Genomic DNA, 20782 nt, shown 5'->3' with positions numbered 1-20782 from the left:
ATTAATAAGCATGTTTCAAATTATATACGGATTATGCACAGGATTATTATTATTACTTGAAAATATAGTGAGAAACTTTGGGTTAATGCGTGTGGCTCAAGTAAGACGTGTGGTTTTACTTCAAGTAGTGCAAGTAATGATATAGTCAGACGTGCAAATCATAAAGCAAACAAATTATAATTCCAAGAATTAAGATTAATTTTTAAAGTAATATTACATTTATTTTGGATTAATAATTAAATAAATATATACAATTAACGTTTTTTTTATTTTCCTTTTGTTTAATTGCATTTCATTTATTTATATAAAAATATATCTAAAATTTAAATTCTATATTATTATTTTATTCAAAACTGAACTTGTAGTTATTTATTAATTCACTGCAAATAACTAAATTAATTTTTTCATTACATTCTTATTTATCTTGAGAAAGAAATAGAATAATTTAATTATTTAAAAAAATCATTAACAATGTATTTTATAATTTAAATATAAAATACTAAAAATAATATCAGATATGATAATAATAAATATCTCATTACTTCACATGTCAAAGTATAAAAAATAATAATAATATTATCCATTTGTGAAAGTGCTGTTGAATTATTTTAGTTGAGATTTTTTCAGATTAAATTTAAAAAAAGTTTTTTAATATTTTTCGTTGAAACTTGATGATAGATATATACACTGTATTGAAGTCTATCAGTATATGAAATAAAAATAAAAAAGTATACCACGTACACACATGTGTCAATGCCAATGTTGAAAAATATAAAAATATAAAAATATTATACACGAAAAGAATTTTAATGGTTGAAAATAAAAAAAAATGAAAATTCTGTATGTGACCCATCAGCATTATTTCTCGATAAATGAATTGGAATATCAAAAAATATCGTAAATGTATATATTGACAATAGTAGACTATGTTTACCATAAAAATCGGTAAAACCCTTTATTTTATTTTTCATCACTATTCACACAGCTTTATTTTAATCAAAAAAAATTACAGTCATTTTTACAAAACTGACATTAATCATGAAATGACATATTTTCATTATTTATATATAAATATTATTAAATCACGTATCAAAACATTGATGTCCATTGTTTAATAAAATAAATTTCTCATTTATTTACACACATGTTATTTATACACTCTCTCATCATCATCATCATCATCAACATATTTTTATTTAATTTACATTTTCATTACAGTTGTTATTTTGTATTTTTTAATTGAACTGGATAAACAAAAATTTAAAAAACAAAAAATTCAAAACAAGTAAATAGATAAAATATATTTGACTAAAAAAAATTCTGTTTGTTTTTAGCCAATTGGAATGCATTTACAAAAATACGAATGGGTTGGATCACCGGATATGGGTGATTGTTCATTGTGGGTAAGATCAGCAACACTTGAATTTGATGATGGTCTTTGGCAGTGTCAAGTAACAGCCAGTGATTTTACGACTCAAGATGCACTTGCATCTGAACCAGCAAGGCTAGTTGTTCGAGGTAAAATTATTTAATTATTTAAATAAATAAAACACAAAATTAATAGACTAATTCATTTAAAAAATTTCAATTTTTCATAATAAAAATATAATTAAACATTATAAATTCAAATTAATTAATTAATTGATTTAGAAAATTTTTTTATAGTTGTTTAATTTTAATAATAATATTTATATAAAACTTTTTTTTTTATTATTACTTTAATGTGTGTTAAATAGAGTATAAATTGTCATTTAAAAAAATTTGACACATTTGTTATATGATCCCATCAGAGGTACTTTGGCTTTTGAAAGGTTGTGACATTGATAGATTACACTAGTCTAAAAATGACGGAATACATTACTTGTAAATAAATCATTAATTATTCATCATATTATAGTTAGTGTGTTGGTGTATGTATTTACTACAAGATGCTTCGTAAATTGTATAGTCATCTGTTGGATAAATACTCTTTGCTGATAGTTAAACTTTTTTGTTTTTTTTTTTTTTATAAAAAAAATATCTATTGAACGTCTGAATGGATCATATGCATTGACGATAAATTGATTGCTTTAGTCAATAATTAAAATCATATCTATTCAAAAATAAAATGCATAAAAAAATTATTTCTATTATATTTTTTTAGAAATAACTATTGATGTAAATAAATTAATTTTATTTGTACAATTTTTTTATTTAATTTATAAAGTAATATTTATTTGATGTAATTTAAATTTACAAATAAATAAACTATTTATTGTTTACATAATTATAAAATATAATTGAAAGAGATTTTTTTTTCTACTAGAAATTACAAGTGATAAATTAATTTGATACTTGATTGATTAGTTAATTAATTTTAAATTAATTATTTATTTTTTCAGTCAGTCCAAAAAGACCACAAATTGAATATGCCGGTGCTGTGATACTTCCTGGTGGTAATGTAACAGCAAGATCAGGTGAAATTGCAACATTGACTTGCATTGCTAGATACGGAAATCCACCACCTTTAATTAAATGGTTTGTTATTAATAATTAAATTTCAATTAACAATAATATTAAAAAAAAAAAAATTTATAATCATTTCAAAAGAATTAGAATAATTGGGTTTTTTAAGATTTCTTTTTTTTTTTTATTTTTTATATTTATAAATTGGGGTAGACAGATGGAATTGAATAAGTTACGCTTGGAGAGTTTAATTTTATCGAGAGAATTGTGGCTTTCAAACTATCTTGGCTACCATGAAGTTTATATAGATATTAGTTTTTTTTTTTTTATTAAAGTTTTAAAATACAGGGGTTTATCTTGTCATTATAAAAATTCATCTGTTTGTCTTTTTATATTTATTTTATTTTTCTTATATTCTTTGAATAAATTTTCTGTAAGATTTTCTTATGGCAATACTCGTGTCAAACATAGACTTCTATCTTCATGTCTATGAATAATCATGACTCTGTTCTACATTAAAGCTCGGAGCTTGAGTTAAAGCTTCATGCAGATTTTAAGATTTTTTTGTTTTCTTATTCATATTCTAATAATTATTTTTGACTTGATAAAAATTATTATTATTATTCTTAAAATATAATAAATGTCATCTGAATTTTCTCTGAATTTGATTTAAAATTTTGATATTTATTTTTTTTTATTTTTTTTACCATGTATTCAATAAATTTTCGATTTTTTTTTTTCGAAAATTTCATTCATCTGCATTGATTTTGATTTTATTGTTGAATTAATGTGGTTTTTTTTTTTTTTTTACTTTTTATTACAATTTTTTTTTTTTTCTATACACTCTGTTTTCGTTTTATCCAGTGTTTGCAGTTTTTCTTTTCAACTTCACGCAGTTGTTCCACTGTTCGTTGCATTTTTTTCGTTTCAATGCTACATGTGGAATACGAAATTTTCTGGCAGACATTCGTTGTGTGGCCCGGTAACCATTCGTGCTTTTAAATTCCCCTTTCATACAGAAAAATAAAGAGAGAGAATGAAACAAAATTAAAAAAAAAAAAAAAAGCTGAATGAGAGAGAATAAAAAAATATCCGTCAGCATCGACCCATACAAAAACACCTCAACGGCCTTTACATATACACTTTTATCACAAAAATACTAATGGAATTCTTCTCAAAGGATAAAAGAGATTTTGCAATCGAACTCGTATATATTTCTCATGTAAAATCGACTTGGAATTTTTTTAAACAATTCCACAATATTCAGAGATGAAATAAAAAAATATAAAAACATGTCATACATTGCACTGAACATTTTTTTTATTTTAATATATTACTCAACTAAAAAAAAAACCTAAAAAAAATTGTTTCATGTATATATTTTTTTGTCATTTTATTTTCTTGACATTTTTCTAGTATTTTATTTTGATTAAAATAAAAAAAAATATTAAATTATACCGTTGGCTTTGACTGAATGTCGGCAAATGTAGAAAAATATTTTTAATTTATTTTTTCCATTAAAAAATAATAATTTTAATTAAACAATTATTGATGTAAATTTTGTATGAATATTTAGGTATCTGAGAGACGTCGAATTGAGAACAACAAGACCACAGGTTAATGCAACTGAGATTGATAATCCAAGAACTTGGTCAACCAAAAGTATTTGTGATATTGAAGCTGATCGTTCAAGATACGGTCATTCGATAAGATGTGAAGCAATACATCCTGCATACTCAACTCAATCCTCAATCATTGAGGTCAGGTTCGACGTGAGATGTAAGTATTTATTATAATCAATTATTTATTAAAAATATTATTCTCCTCACTATATTCCTATTGATAATATATTTACGTATGTATAACTTTTTGAAAAACAAAAATAAAAACGTAATTTAATTAATTTTAAAGCGAAAAAATTTCCAATATTTTTCAATTATCTAAATAACTTTTTTTTCATACGAAGTAAATTAATCAATAATTACCTTTTTTTCTCTTTTTATTTAAAATAATAATAATGATAATAATTTTTTAATTTATTATTTGTTTTTGTAGGGTTGAAATTAATTAATTTGATTTCATAAAAAATATTTTTAATATATAAAAAACTTTGTAAAACAAATTAATTATTATTTTCGAAAAAAAAAGTTAAACAACTTTTAGATATGAAAAATATTTAAAGTTGAGATATAGTATAGTAAAAAATTTTTATCTGTCAGTTGATATTATTACAGTGCTATTTGATATGGTTGAAAATGTCTTGAACAGTGAAGCACTTTTATAAAATGATATTTGCAAGCTTCATCTAACTTCGCATCCACACTATTCTTGATTTATTTTCTCCTTGAGATATATAAAAATACCAACTCACTTTTATACATATACCAGGCACACTTTTACTCAACTCTAATCGCCATCGATCAAGTGGCTTTACTACGTGACCACTGACCAAAATTCACTTACTCTCAATTCAAAAAAAATAAATAAAAACACTCACTGAATAAACAATCAAATTGAATTAATATCTTAAAAAAAAATATATATTTTTTTTCTTTATTTATGTTATTTGTTTCATTACTTCATTACTTTGAGTGCCTGAATAAAAATAAATAAAAAAACTTACCTGAATAATGATTCAAAGTTGAAAAAAAAAAAAAAAAATAGAATAAAAAAATTAAAATTAATTAACTTTTTAATAAAACAAAAATTTGTTTTTCATATTTTTTAATTACACATGAAATAACTAACAAGATCAATTGATTTATTAAAAAATAAAAAAAAAATATTACTTGTTTTTTAAATTTTCCACTTAAATTCATCCAACATGGCAAACATAGAATGACCTAAATAAAAATTTAAAAAATACATTCATATATATTTTTATTTCCATTTAAAAAAAAAAAAAAAAATGTCACTAAATAAATTGTAGAATAGTAAAATTTTGCTGACGAACCTTACTGAATTTTGGGTGCATTGAAAAAACAAAGAAAAAAATATATATAACAATCAGCTAAAAAATTCTGACCTCTGATGCACTTCCGGTCTCACACCACATCACGTTTCTAGATGTGGGTAATCGAGAATGGAAGCTGGAAATTGTGAATAGCTCAGCGGGTGCTTATTCGCGCGTATTTTGAAATCATTGCTACGTGAAATAGACAGCTGGAAAATATATATATATATTTTACGTATCGTGACCAATTCTCCTCTTTCACAATTCGTACAAAAGCACTCTAATTTTATTTTTTATTTTACTCCCATCACTGAAAATACAAAATTTATAAAAAGTAAATTTAATTGCCATATCGTGACTTTTGATTTAGTATATTTTTATGTTAAAAGAATAAATTTAAATCACTTTTTTAATATGATATGTCATATACAATTGTAATTACAATATTTTTTTTTATCATAATCCCCTTATTATATGAAAAAATAATTTTAAAATGAATATTTAAAAAAAACAATCTAAATTATTCATCAGTAGATAAATTGCAATTATAAAAATACTATGATAAAAAAGCTCCACATTTATTCCATGTCTATAAAATAATTATAGCTGATTAAAATGTTGAATTTTTAAATGTTGGATAATTTTAAAGATGCACCAGAAACACGTCTTGTTGGTGTGCCAATTGGACAACTTGAAGAAGGACGTGATAAATTAGAAATACGTTGTTTATCAAATGCAAATCCAACAGCATCAATATTATGGAAACGTACAAAAGGAATTGATATGGAAGTTGTTAGTATTGGTGAAACATTAATGTATTCACCAATTCATCGTAATCATGCAGCAACATATGTCTGTGAAGCATCAAATACTGAGGGTGAAAGTAGTCCAGTATCAATTCAAATATCAGTCAATTGTAATTAAATAAAATTGCCATTAATATATTAATAATACCTATATCAAATATTAATTATTATTATTATTTATAGATCCACCAAAAATTGATTCTGTTGGACCAGATAGATTATCAACAGCTTTACTTTATTCTGGTGCATCATTTGAGTGTCATGCTGATGCAATGCCACCATCTGATTACAGGTAATTTATTTTTATAAAATTAATAAAAATATATATAATAATATGGAATTTAAATGATGAATATTTAAGATGGGAACAAGTATTTACTGATGGCCGTATGCCAGCTCAATGCGGTCGAGGTCAACGTCTTATTCTTACAAATGTAACTTATGAGCAACAGGGACAATATATATGCATTGCATCAAATAGTATTAATGGAAAAGTTCGTGAGGTTAAAAGCACACCAGTATCACTTGAAGTTGTTGGTGCACCAAGGGTTTGTATATTTTATTTAATAATATTATTCCCCTATGTATTTTTATACAACTTCTTTTAACCCTAACATTTTTAACATTCAAAATAAGATTATCCATAATCCTATATGTTATTTGACCTTTTACATGAAATTTAATATTGTCGGTTTTCATTTGGATTATTTGTATTTATTTATTTACCTTTGGTTTTTTTTTTTTTTAACAGGTAGTGAAGCCCCGAATTAATGAAAAATATATTGTAACAACAATTGAAGGTAATCCAGCAAGATTAGAAATACGATTGTGCTCAAATCCAAAACCAAGATTAGTTGCATGGGAATGGGGAAGTACACGTCTTCATGCTGGTTAGATATATTTATTTATTTTTATTGTTAATAATAATAATTGGTAATGATAATTAATTTTATAATTAATAATTAGGTGAAGTTTTGGAATCAAGATATCGTGCACTTGATTTAGAACCACTTGTATCAGAAGATTGTTTTGCAGCAATATTAGAATTAACAACAACAGTTAAACAAGATCAAAGATTATACTATGTAATTGTAGAAAATGACAGAGGAAGTGATAGACGTGCATTAATGTTACGAGTTGATGAACCAGGACAAGTAAATAATTAAATTAATTAAATTTCAATTATTTATTTTATTGTTTTTTGTGGTTAATTATGATAAATTTAATTATAGATACCATTGGTGATTGGTGCTGTTGCTGGTTTTACTGTTCTTTCAGTATTAATTATGGCATTTATTTGTTTTTTACGATCAGACAAATGTTGTGTACCAAGAAATACTGGACCAACACTACAACAAGTACACTGGTAATTTTAAATTTTAAATACAAATTAATATATTTAAATAAATAAAAATTAATTTATTTAATTGTTATTTTGATGATTAATATAGTACAAAAGCATCAAATGCAATGATTGAAGATCCAAGACTGACAATGGACACAATGGAACGTGTTGAACAACAATATGTTTCTGAAAAACGCCAAAATCATATATTAAAACCCGTCCCAACACAACAATATCAACAAGACTGTTATCAATTAAATAGACATGAACCAACACATGAATCTCATTATCAGAGGCATCATCATCAAGGTTTACATGGACCTCAGTATACACTCCAGGTCAGATAATTTATTTGTCATCAGTTGGTAGAAAATTGTCTCAATGATGGAAAACTTGTCTTAATAATTATTTGCTTTCATTTCTTTATTTCTTTTGATCTAAAAAAAAAATAGATATTTAATTTGTCGCATGATGATGCATCATTTTTATTATTTGAATAATATTTTTAATTATGAAAAAAAATTATAAATTGTGTCACAGTTGCTTGTCATTTGTATGACCTAGAATATTATAAATTTTAATTTTTTATATCATTTAAAAAAATGGGCACACTTTGTGAAATAGAATTTCAAAATTTTGTAAATATTTGATGATTGCATATACACTGATTATAAAGTAACACGTTCATATTTAAATTTAATTAAAACCCTAGAGACATATGTGCATTTTGGTGTAGTATTATTATAATTATAAAATGAAATATTCATTGTTAATTTTGATGCATGTGATGTAAATTGTTCCTCTTCATCTCCTGGACCTTACTTGCACCAATTTTAATATCAAAATAACAATTAGGATTTATTTTTATATAATAAAATAATTTAATCTAATTATGATGGAGTATATAATTAAGATATTTTTAAAAATAAGAATGGGAAACGAGTCCAGGAGTTTTGAGGGTTTTTTTTTCCATATACCTGGAAGAAGGTAAATTTTTTGTTTTCAGCGTGGTACCGGCATCAAGACAGAACGACTTAATGAATCAAATTCAATCCGGAATATTTCGCGACCTCGTTACAGGACCTAGGACAATGATATTGAGTCTAAAATTGGACTCCAAATGACTCAATATAATAAATAATTAATTTTTGTAAAATTATTCAAATTTGCTTGTAAAGCACGTCATAATATTTTTCATTGAATTAACAATGAAATCATTCATCAAAGAAAAAATACAAAATTTAATAAAAAAAACTACATCGATTCTTTATACAAAACTCTGATATATTTTTGTTTGAAATTTACTCAAATATATTCAAGTTTTGCTGAGGAAAATAATCAATAATAAATCAGAAATTTTAATCTAAATTTTTTGTGTATAATAAAGTACCTGGCTACAGAAAAAAAACAATTGTAAAACTTGGTGCTAAATTATTAATTTTATCATCAATGACTTGACATCATTGTCATTAATTTTTATTTTCTTTTGTGATATTTTTTCAACTATATAAATTTTTTTGAATATACATAATTTAAAAAAACGAAATTTAAAAGAGCAACAATCAATTGACTCGTGAGATTTACCTGAAACTAATTCAACAAAAAATAAGAAACAAATCTCGTTTTTGTGTTCAAATAACATTTGTTCATTAATCCAGTCTTATAAACAAAAAAAATATACATAATTATATATAAGATGATAGGTTTATAAGTGTTTTAATTTTAAAACACAAAAGTAAAAACTACAAGTGTAAAAAAAAAAGAAAAAAAATTATTAATAATATTCGTATAGATGATAATAATAATTTAACACCCTCCTGTCCTTTACCTTGTAAATTAATCAATTTAAATTCCTCATTATCATCATCGTGAATTTTTTTTGTTCATAAAACGACTATGCATAATTATCATAGTCGATTGTGAACTAGTTGATAATAATTTTTGCATCATTTTAAATTACAACTGGAATTATCAAATTATAAATTTCAAAAGAAAATAAAAATATTATAAAGAGAGTTAAGATAAATATTTGTAAAAGTGAAACGTTAAATTATTATAAAATTGTGATGTAATAAAATAATTTCAAATATTTATTTAATTTTAAATAATCATTTTTTTAATTGAATTTAAATTTACAAACAAATTTGTTATTATCATTTATTTTTAAGAATAATTTAGCTGTTTTTTTAAATTGAATTATTTTATTACATCAGAAATAAATAAATGCTTTATAAATTAAAAAAAAAGAATAAAAAAAAAATAAATAACTTGACTGTATATGTTACAAATTTTTATGAAATTAAAATAATCACTATCCTGAATGTGCATTTGAATACCTGCTGGTAGATGAACCTATTTTGAAACCTTATAAAATTAAAGTGAATCCAAATAATTATCACAGTGACGAGCCTGATTGATATGATCCTGTAGATAAAAAAATTTTGAATAAAAAAATAGAGCTTGCAAAAATTTTAGAAACATATTTAATATAAAATTAAGATATAATTTAATAGACACTTTAAAAAAAACATGGTAATGAATACATGTGCAGACGGAGCAGCTGTTTTTGAAGCCAGAACGTCTTGCAACATTGAAGCCACATGCCAAAAAAGATAAATCACCGCAGTATACAACATTTAAACCAAGCATTAATCACTGAAGAATTTGTTATCTATTTTATATTTGTCAAATTAGAATAATTTTAAAAAAATAAAAAAAAAAAATAGCATTTAAATCAAAAAAAAAATAAATTCTTTTTAATGCAAATTGAAGTTGTTATTTTCTATATTCTCAATGTGTTTTTTTTTTTTTTTTGTTTTATTTTTCCTTATTGTTATTAAATAAACATTGTATTTTTAATATTTAATAATATTTATTATTTATTTAATTAAAATGTTTACAAATAATAAATAAACATCAAGGTAATACGTAAATATTAAACTCAACAAAAAATTGTAGCCAAAATTTGGTGTAATTATTTTTATATTTCTCAAACAAATTATATAATAATGTTTTTTATTTTTGAGATATGTGGATCCTTTATGAATTTAATCATATACAAATAGACTCTTAAATGACTCGTTTCGAGTAAATCCTAGAACAGCTTTTTGACAGGAATAAAATTCGAAACATGAGCAACAAATTTAGGTATTATTTAGTACATGTATACCGTAAATGGAAAATTTATATAATATGCTCGAAAAACGAAAGTAAATTTTTATTATTTTATTATTTTTACCCTTGTACCTTATAATATATAGTTAAAAAACCCTTAGCTCAAAAACATGGTGAGCACTATAAAAATATACAGCTCATATTGACATAATCCTTATAAATTTTAAAAAGACCGTCAATTTACAAATAGCTGTACACGGAGAGAAAAAAATATTATGTTTTAAAATATTATGCTACTGTAGTACCGGTGGATGTTTTCGGATTTTTGATAAGATATAATATTTTTTTTATATTTTTTATTATTTATTTTATATATTTTAATAAAGGCACATAGTAAATTAAATCATTTGTAATCAAACTATGGAACAAGATTTTTTTTACTGAAGACATAGTCGAAAGTACTAACGAAATCTTTTTTTTTAATAAACTGTAGATACAAAGTGCTATGTGTAAATTAATGTTTATTATGTTAGCATAGTAGAATTGACAATTGACGCTCGTTAAAATAATCATTCGGTACCTAAATTCGAACAATGTTATTTATACTACTCATCAATTTTAAAAAATACGATTTCCGATTTAATTTTTATTGTCTGTTTTATATTAATTACGATATTTGAAGCGAATTTTACTATGTTCACATGGTAAAAAATGCAGAAAGACGAAATATCAAACAAAAGAGTCAATTTTACATTAATTCCAGTTTAGTCCCGTAGCTGAGCGGTCTAAAGCGTATCCGACACCACGTCAATAGATACTTCGCCGGTTCGATCCCCAGTCAGAGTGTGAAAAAAAAAAAAAAAAAAAACAAAACAAAACAAAAACTTTCTGCGTTAATAATACAACAGAAAAAAAAATGACGAATTTTTAAAATATTTTTTTAATCAAATATATTTTTGACTATACAACATAGTACTTTTTATTTTAAACATGGCCATTTTTACGATTGAGTATTATGATACTTACTACGTCTGATTAAAATTCTCAAACATAGTAAAACTCACTGTTTACATGATAAATGTTGCTAAATTTCCCAAAACATCCACCAGTACTATAAAACATAGTAAAATCCAGCGGTTTTTTTTAGTAAAACCTAATATTTTTTTCTCTCCGTGTAATAAAAAAGTTGTAATAAAAAAGTTCAAGTTCGAAAAATTGCATCGATAATTTTCTTCATCTTTGTATAAAAATTCGAATAAACTCAACCCATTTATTATTTTTTTAGTTAATTGTAGACTGAATATCAGCTACTTTATAATATTTTTCCAAACTGTCGTTACATACACTATCTTCTGTATCTACATATTGACCTTTGCCAACTAAACCCAAATCTATCGATTCATGTGCAAACTTGATTAATTTTTTAAAAGCAGATTTATTTGAATGTTGAAGTTGTAATTTCCACATAGAATACGGGCTTAATATTGGAGGATTTTCTTTTATTTTACTATAAACATTATTTTCATTTGCATATGTTCCAGACTCTGATATCACATGATGACTAATCATTTGTTGATCGTGATTTATGATATAAAATTGATTACCACATTTATAATACGAATCACCCAGATGTGTCATTTTAATAACAAAAGGTTTTAATTGTGTATTTAATTCTTGTTGTAAAGTTGTATTTGATAATTTAAATTGTAATCCTATTTCGTTAAACTTCACTGCATTGTGTTTAATACCTTTCACAATATCTGCTTTGATTGTTATCGCTTTTCCTTTCAATAATTTTGATATTTCTTCATGATATTCTTCATGTTTCCATACAAAAAATTCTCCTGGTCCTGAAGAGTCACTATGAAATACTGTTTTACGATGAAAATAGTTATCTATAGTTGGATTAAGAGTACTAGAATGTTTAACCACTGTATCACTGAGCTCTGTTATTCTTTTTACAGCTTCATCTACAAAATCATTCAAGTTATTGTTAGTATAATTCATCTCAAATTGACTCAAATACATATCTGCATATGGAAATATATCTTGTTCAAATGCACTCATAGCATGAACATATTCATTCAAAACAAGATTTGATCTCAATATTAGATCTAGTTTATTAATAGCATTTCTGTACTTTTCATTGGAAGTTGACTTTACTTCTGAATTGATATCAGCAATATAATTGGTTAATTGTTTTTTTTCATAAGCATCTTGAATACGGTCATACATTTGAATAACAGTTACTACTCCATATTCAAATTTTTCTATGCAACGTATCAAACTGACTTGCACATTGAAACCTTGAGTCATTTCACGTATTTGAATTTGAACATCTTTCAGAATACTTTGCATTTTCCATTTACTCACATCAAGTGCCATATGAGACTTTCCATTTAAATTTTCTCTTGTTTCTGTAAATAGTTTTTCTATAAATTGAATCATAGGAATAATAATATTATAAATATTTTCTTCATATTTTTCTAATTTATCGATTTTTTCATTTACTTTTTCTATATCTTCATCTAAGCCTTCAATATGGTCTGTACTATCTTCATTAAATCGCAATGCTTTGCAAGCTTTACTCAAATGCTTTTTACTTTTTTTAATGACTTTTAATTTTCGTTTAATATTTTTATTATTATCAGATTTATTATTTTTATCATTATCTGATTGTTTACTCTCAAGCTTTTTTTGTTTTTTTTCCAATGATTTTTTGAGTTTTTTTCGTAAAGTCTTCATTAAATCAACTGATGACGAATTGCGAGCCATATCATTTGGCGTTATTTTATTTACTTGTTCTTGTGTATTTTCAATTTCATTTTTAATATCAGACATATTATTTTCATTTGGAAATTCGTTGAATTCCTTCATGACATCATGTAATTGTTCTTGAAAAATTTTTTTTTCAATTTTTAATAAATTCGTTACCATTTCAATAGGCCTACTTACACTGTCAGGTAAAGAAGTTACTTGAGTCTGAGTGACTTTCTGACTTTTTTTTCTAATACCAGATTGAGCAACTTCAGCTACTAGAGCTGTTCCCAAACCAACTGCCACTCCAACTGGACCAGCAAGAGATAAGACTGCACCTGCAATTTCTATACCACTTAACATTGTTTTTGCAATCATTAATCCTTCTAGTTTTTTCTTTGCTTCTTCTATTTCTTTTTTTTCACTTGCAGCAATATTTATTAGACTGATCGTTTCTTTTTCCAGCAACATAATATTCTCATTTGTTTCCTTAAGAATTCCATATATTTCTGGTAGTATGTCGTTATTTATGAGATCATTGGCCTCGTGTATTTGCTTTTGAATTATTTTTTGATAATTTTCATTGTATTCATCAATGTTTACTTGTTTGAGATCATTTTTGTACAGTGTTATATGTTTTTTTACTGATTCGAAATAGCTAGCAACGTTTACCACTAGATTTTTATCTGGATCATTTTTTATGCCATGAATTTTGCTGAAAATTGTTGTACGTAAATATTTTAATGTTTGATACTCCTCATTATTTGTGTCGTTTCTCATTTTTTCTTTATAATGGTTAACTCTGTTGAATAATGACTCATAAAAAGGTAAAAATGATATTTTTTTATGTAATTTAAAAAATTGTTGTTCCAAGCTATGAAATTCATCCAAAAATCCTAATGTATCATAAAAATTACTGACAAAAATTGATTTTGATTCGTTTCTTTCTAATAAATTATAAAAATCAATTAGTTCTGATTGACGTACGTTATCTATCAAGTTTTCTCGTAAATAACTCTTGTAATTATTTATCGGATAAAATAAATTTATGAATTTAACTTGATCTGGATTTAGTATTCCTTCTTCATACTTTCCAGCTATACCAGGAGCATTACTTTTAGGTCCAGTATCATTTTGAGCAGGTTTGTATTTCCATGTCGTTTCATAATGCGTGCTTCCAGTATTCATAGCACCCGGTGTAATAGTTACTCTGACGTGCAGATCTTTCCCCAATGTTCCATTTTTACCAATATCACCTCCATGACCATCTGTTCCTATATCTCCTGTATTGGAACTTATATTTATTGGCCATGCATCATTAGAAAGAAGTGTAAGGAATATAACATTTCCTGGATGACCACCATAACCTCCTCTTCCTCCATGACCTCCATCACCTCCTAAGCGACCATTTGAACCATAAACAGTGTAAATATCTTTTTTATCAACACTCGTCAAAGATTCAAACCAATTTTGTGGACGAATCTTCGTTAATTCGCACTGGAAAGTTTGACAGAGATCTTTATCCATATCTGTATAAGGGCCTAAATTATTATGACCAGGAGTTACTCCATCATATCCTTTTCCACCATCACCACCAGATTGCCCTGGTCCGCCTCTTCCTCCATTGGCGGATATAGTAAGACCATAAGCATTATTAACTTTTCTTGAAATTCCCAAAAAATTTTTACCTGGACTTCCAGGTAATCCTGGTTTACCGTGTTCTCCATTTGTTGCATTACCAATGCCATCTTGAGCTTTTTGTGTGTCATGAGGTTTACCTGGACTGCCATCCAATATTATTTTATGAGTTCCTTGAACGTCCCAAGTTGGTGATAAAATAATCATTTCTTTTATTGTTGGATCATTGAAATCAATGTCAATAAATATTTTTTCTAAAGCAAAAATATGTATTGACTCTAGTGGTGTTTTACAGTTATGTTTTTTTATGTCACTTAGTTTTACATATTGTCCTTTTATGACTAATTTATTGCGTAAATCAGAATCACAAAATACATTTATGTCAGATGTTAATGTTAACTTTAATATTTTATCGAGAATTAGCCACTGAGACTCATCAAGCGTGATATATTTCAGATCATTTTTATACTCAGGGTAACATCGGTTTATAAATTGTTGTGATATGATGTCTCCTGCTTTAGTGCTCTCGTTACTCCAAGTTACACCAGTCAAAAAATTATAACATACTTTAGGGTCAAGCTGTATGTCATAGCTAGACAATCTTTCATGTAGACTAATTATAAAGTGATAAAATTGTTTTGAATTATCAAGATATCGAATGACATTATTAAGACTATCTGCACATCTAAATGAATGAGTCTTTGATTCTCCCTTTAAAGCATAGAGAAATTGTAAATAAATTCCATTTTTTACAGAATTTGATAAAATATTATTCGCAGAAATTATATCTTTATCAGTGATATTTAATTCGTAAATATTATCTGAAATTTTTTGTATACATTTATCTATTTCGGTGTTGTCATTTTCTGTTTTTTGGATCTCTGATAATTTGTAGTATGTTGATTCTATGTCATGATTTAAATTTTTGATAGCGTAAAATTCTTCCTCTTTTTTGGAGAAATAATTTTTTATTTTTGTTCCTATATCATTGATATTATTTTGTATCTTATTTTTCAGTTGATATTCTACATCAATAATATTTTTATAAATACGATTTTTTGATTCATTCAAATATTTTACAATACTTTGAAACGGATCTGACGATATAGAAAGATCAGAACTATTGAATTCATTAACACTAACCTTAGCCAAAAATTTCAAATATCGTCCTTGATCTGAGATGACTGAAACTTTATTTCGAATTATATCCAGATTTAAAAAATTCAAGCTGCTACCGATCATTGTTGATAATTCTTCTGCACTTTTTACATTTTTTATTTCTTTTATGAGATTCAATATTTTATCATATCCACTATTAATATGAGTTGAAAATGATTGAGCTTCAATTACATTGGCATCAATTGTATCCATGCTACTTGAAAATAAATTAATTTTATTAAGCATTTTTTGTATTGAAATTCTGTAATGTTCTTGAACTAAATTTGCTATGTCAGCAACACTAGACGAGATGTTATTTTTTATTTCTTTCACTAAATCGAGTACATAAATTTGTGAGTCTGCTGATATGGTATAACCAAAATCATCTGAATTATCAATTTCAATAAATTTTGTGTTGTTGTGTAGCAACTTTTCTAGAGATTTTTTATTATCTTGAAAGGTTTTCATAGTACTTAAAAGTCCAGCTTTGTTTGGTTTTTTAAAAAAACCAATTTTTGTATATATTTGATCTTCTGTTTCATTTGTTGTTAATAAAGCATTTATAAATTGAATCATATTGTTGTTTAAATCTGGCTTTTTTATAAGTTCTTGTTTAACTTCTTCTAAAAAAGCAGTAATAGTGGTAATAACTTCATTATTTGATTCATTATTATCAACCTTTGTTGCAACAATTGCAATACTGTCTTGATATTTAGTTATATTTTTAATCATATTAGTGGCATGTTTAAGTAATCTCATGAAATCTGTACGGTCATAACCACTTTGCACAGAAGAATAATTAACCATAAAAACAAATTTAATTTTTTTGGCAATATCTGTTACTTTTTTAATGAAATAAGTTCCAGCTATATCATGTTCAGCATCTCGAGTATCACTAAAGCCGGGACAATCGTAGATCGATGTGTTTGTTTTAACATCGATAACAAGATCGGGTACTTCAGTATGTGAATTAACGGAGGATGTACCAATTTTGGCGTGTTCGTCTATTATAATATATTTACCAGTCTTAATCCCTCTTGAATTTAATACGGCTACAGATGATAGATTATTGCCAGCCATAAATTGAACAAAAGTACTTTTTCCAGCGCCTGTGTTGCCCAGTACTAACACTATATTTGCATCTTCAGCATATTTAACTTGTCTTTCACCTTCGTTGAGGCGATTTAAAATAGATTTTACTACATTAGTCTTGTTATCGGTAACATGATCATTACTTCTTTTATAACGAATATCGTCCACTTCTTTTTGCAGTACAATATTATTTTCAGCAATGTTGACACCATATATTCTTTTGCCATCAGCCAGTGCAAATGCAATGGTGCATAATCTGAAAAAAAAATTTAAGTCGTTTAAAAACATAAAATATACTTATATAATACTTATGAATATACTGTTAATAATTATTAAAAACATTATTATTTATTTATTTTACAAAGATTAATTTCATATTTAGGTTCGTTAGTATCATAAAAACTGTCAAGTGATAATGCGGTCATTAGTCTCGTATTTAAAAAAAAAACAAAGCAATAAATAATGTATATATAATAATAAGTATCAGCCACGCTTTATCTCTTTAAAATTATATAAAAATACGTAAAAATTATGATCGGATAGGTTTTGTAAAAGTATCAAGATATTAACATATGTCATAACATATAGCAAATATTTTCTGTTATTTTAAAAAATTTCCCAAAGTTTTAAGTTATTAAATTTTTAATAAAAAAAATTAACAATGATAGAGTGATTGCTCTGTTGTGCCCGTAATAATTATGCACAAAAAAAATCAGTATAAGTACAGCCATCTTTATCGAAACATTCCATAATTAAATTAACAATTAAATATAAGTTAAAAATTTATATTAATACTTCAAGTTTATTGATGTATACTTACATTAATGTGGTCCTCAGCCACATATCGACGAGCTTAATATGTAATAGTAATAATTAAAACCAAAAATATAAATATAATAAAAAATAACAATCACTTATTTTCATAGTGTTTGTTATAAATTATTTGAAATTAAATTTTTGTTTAATAACCTTGTATTTATACTTTTGTTGGTGATGATTAAAAACTTATATTTAGTAATTATACTTATTTACTATTGGAAGACTATTCTACCCAAATGTAAAGTGTGATGTGAATTTATATGATTAACGACAGGTATATATATGTGCTACCTGTTGTAAAGTGGTGGGAATACCCCCACATCTATTTGAAGAAGCAACGTTCGCTCTGCCTCTTATCTCGTGGCTGGGTCACAAAGACTTTCTGGTTAAGTAAAGCAAAAAAAAATTGCTCCAATAATTATATCCCTTATTTTTTTCCCAATTTTATAATTTTAGAAAAAAGAATCACCTTCGACTTTTTTGATAACAACAATGGATATTTTTTTAAAAACGAATTACAGCAAAATTTCGACGTTTTTTTAGTACTCTATTTATTTGAAAATTTGATATTGCTGTGGTATTATTGAAAATGTGCAAAAGTATTTAGTTGACAAATTTTTTAAATTTTTATAAAAAAATTAACCAAATAGACTTTGAATTTATTCTTGATAATTCCAAAAATAATTATGTAAGCACATCATTTAGAGAAATACACATCAAGGTCTAATCAATTATCAACTTGATAATACGTTTATTTTTACTTGGACAATTGATAAATAAAAATCCCAAAATAAAAATGCAAACCATCGTTTTTAATTAGAAATATACATATATTTTTTTTAGATATCAGTTATAAAACAAGTGTTTAAAAAAAGCTGCGGTTATCAAATTTATAATTGATTAGACCTTGATGTGTTTTCAATTCTAAATTATATTTATTTATATTTTTATACGAAGAAAAGTAAGCCTTATCATTAGTGGTCATGTGATTAAACTCAAACGAAAATAGATGTAATTAAAGTTTTTTTAATATTATCAACTTGGATAAAGACGCCTTACTCTCCCGGACTTTTTTCAATCAAATTAAAAATTTCAATTTCTCTGACTGTATTTTTATTCTTTCTGCGAAAAAATTTATATCAATTACACGCCATGTTAAATTCTATTTAAAATGTTCATCATCAGCCCACGAAGAGGGTAAAAATTTTACAGCTTGTACTGTCATAATTGTTATCAAAATTTTAAAATAAACTATGATCAATTTGCAAATTGCTGTAATGAAAATTTTATCAATAATGATTTAATTTGACTGTTCTTTTGAGTTCATTTGAATAAGCTCAATGCCTCTATTTGATATTTAATATTAAATAAAAATATATTTTGATAATTGATTAGGCCTTGACTCTTCTCATTACCAAATTTATTAATATTTTTATATAAGCTTATAAAAATAAGCTTGATCGTTAGTGATCATGTGATCAAACTAAAAAAAATAGACGAAATGTTTTTTTAATTGCAAACTTATACATAACCAGGTTGTATAATTAAAAAAAAAAAATATTTTATATAATATTTTTATTATATTTATAAAATATCTTAATTTAATTTTTTTTTATTTTATTTTATACATTTTATTGTTGTTTAATAAACATTGTATTTATCCTATTGAATAATATTATTTATTTCACCAGCACACATTGTCAAAATGTTTACAACGAATGAATAAAAATTAATTAAATTGATAAACTAAATAAAAAACAGTAGCTATAATTTGGTGCAATTATTTTCATATTCCTCAAAAGAATTTTAATTTTTAGCCATTGATATGTACAACGACTTTTGAATTAATTTTTTATAATCAAACAAACTATATAATAATTTTTTTTTTATTTTCTAGAGATATGGTGGTAAACGCAGGTGCAATATATAAAAAATAAATATTTATTAATAATTTTTTCCAAACGGAGCTTGAGAGTTTGTTGATAATTTAAATTGACCATGTTTTTTTGTTGCACCTTCACCCATATATGTATTTTCTCTTGGACGACACAAATCGACTTTTCCTTTTTTTATACAATAATGATACTCTGCAAGGAATGCATGTGGATTTTTGATAGATTCAATCATATACAAATAGGCTCTTGAATGACCACAGAATACTAAAATTCAAAAGAAAAGTGAAGTGAAAAAATATATTAACAATAGTATAACAATAGTAAAAAAAATATACCATTAAATGCAGAACATCCAGGCTGTCCACATGTTCCTTCATTGACATAATAATCAGTATGACCAAGTGTCATTGTTGCACCCAAAACACCAGTACAAGTATGAATAACATCAACAAATTTCGCATCTTCTTTGTGAAGCCTATTCCCATCTTTGTTAAAACCTGGTCCTGCGGCATCTAATGCTGTTATTCTACCAATTTTACCTCCAAAACGATGTCCAATAAAACCAGCAAGGTGAGCACCAACACCAAAGCCAACAATATGAAGATTATTTAAATCAAATGATTCATGTTTCATGATTTCTAAATAAAGTGAAATATCAACAGCAACCTATTGTAAATTTAAAAAATATTAATCATTATCAAGTTTATTTAAAATTATTATTATTATTACACTTTGAAGTCCATTAACAACTGCTGGATAA

General features: G+C 25.2%; 1 protein-coding gene across 2 annotated transcripts in view; it reads left to right on the top strand.

Annotated features, from left to right (window-relative positions):
* LOC122857834 (kin of IRRE-like protein 2) overlaps positions 1 to 10315 on the top strand; it is a 64578-nt gene extending 54263 nt beyond the window's left edge. The window contains exons 3-13 of one of the 2 annotated variants that reach the window (XM_044160245.1): positions 1335 to 1518; positions 2382 to 2517; positions 4022 to 4224; positions 6048 to 6314; positions 6388 to 6496; positions 6566 to 6752; positions 6956 to 7094; positions 7171 to 7358; positions 7437 to 7570; positions 7656 to 7887; positions 10101 to 10315. In XM_044160245.1, coding sequence (XP_044016180.1) covers positions 1335 to 1518; positions 2382 to 2517; positions 4022 to 4224; positions 6048 to 6314; positions 6388 to 6496; positions 6566 to 6752; positions 6956 to 7094; positions 7171 to 7358; positions 7437 to 7570; positions 7656 to 7887; positions 10101 to 10208 — 1887 coding nt within the window. In that variant the 3' untranslated portion in view covers positions 10209 to 10315. Of the gene's footprint in view, positions 1 to 1334; positions 1519 to 2381; positions 2518 to 4021; positions 4225 to 6047; positions 6315 to 6387; positions 6497 to 6565; positions 6753 to 6955; positions 7095 to 7170; positions 7359 to 7436; positions 7571 to 7655; positions 7888 to 8555; positions 8956 to 10100 lie in introns of those variants that run through there. The other variant, XM_044160246.1, reaches the window with a different exon arrangement.
* Positions 10316 to 20782: the final 10467 nt, after the last annotated feature.

The sequence above is a fragment of the Aphidius gifuensis genome, linkage group LG5, assembly GCF_014905175.1.
Source record: "Aphidius gifuensis isolate YNYX2018 linkage group LG5, ASM1490517v1, whole genome shotgun sequence".
Lineage (NCBI taxonomy): Eukaryota > Metazoa > Arthropoda > Insecta > Hymenoptera > Braconidae > Aphidius > Aphidius gifuensis.
This window is presented reverse-complemented; position numbering and strand designations above follow the sequence as displayed.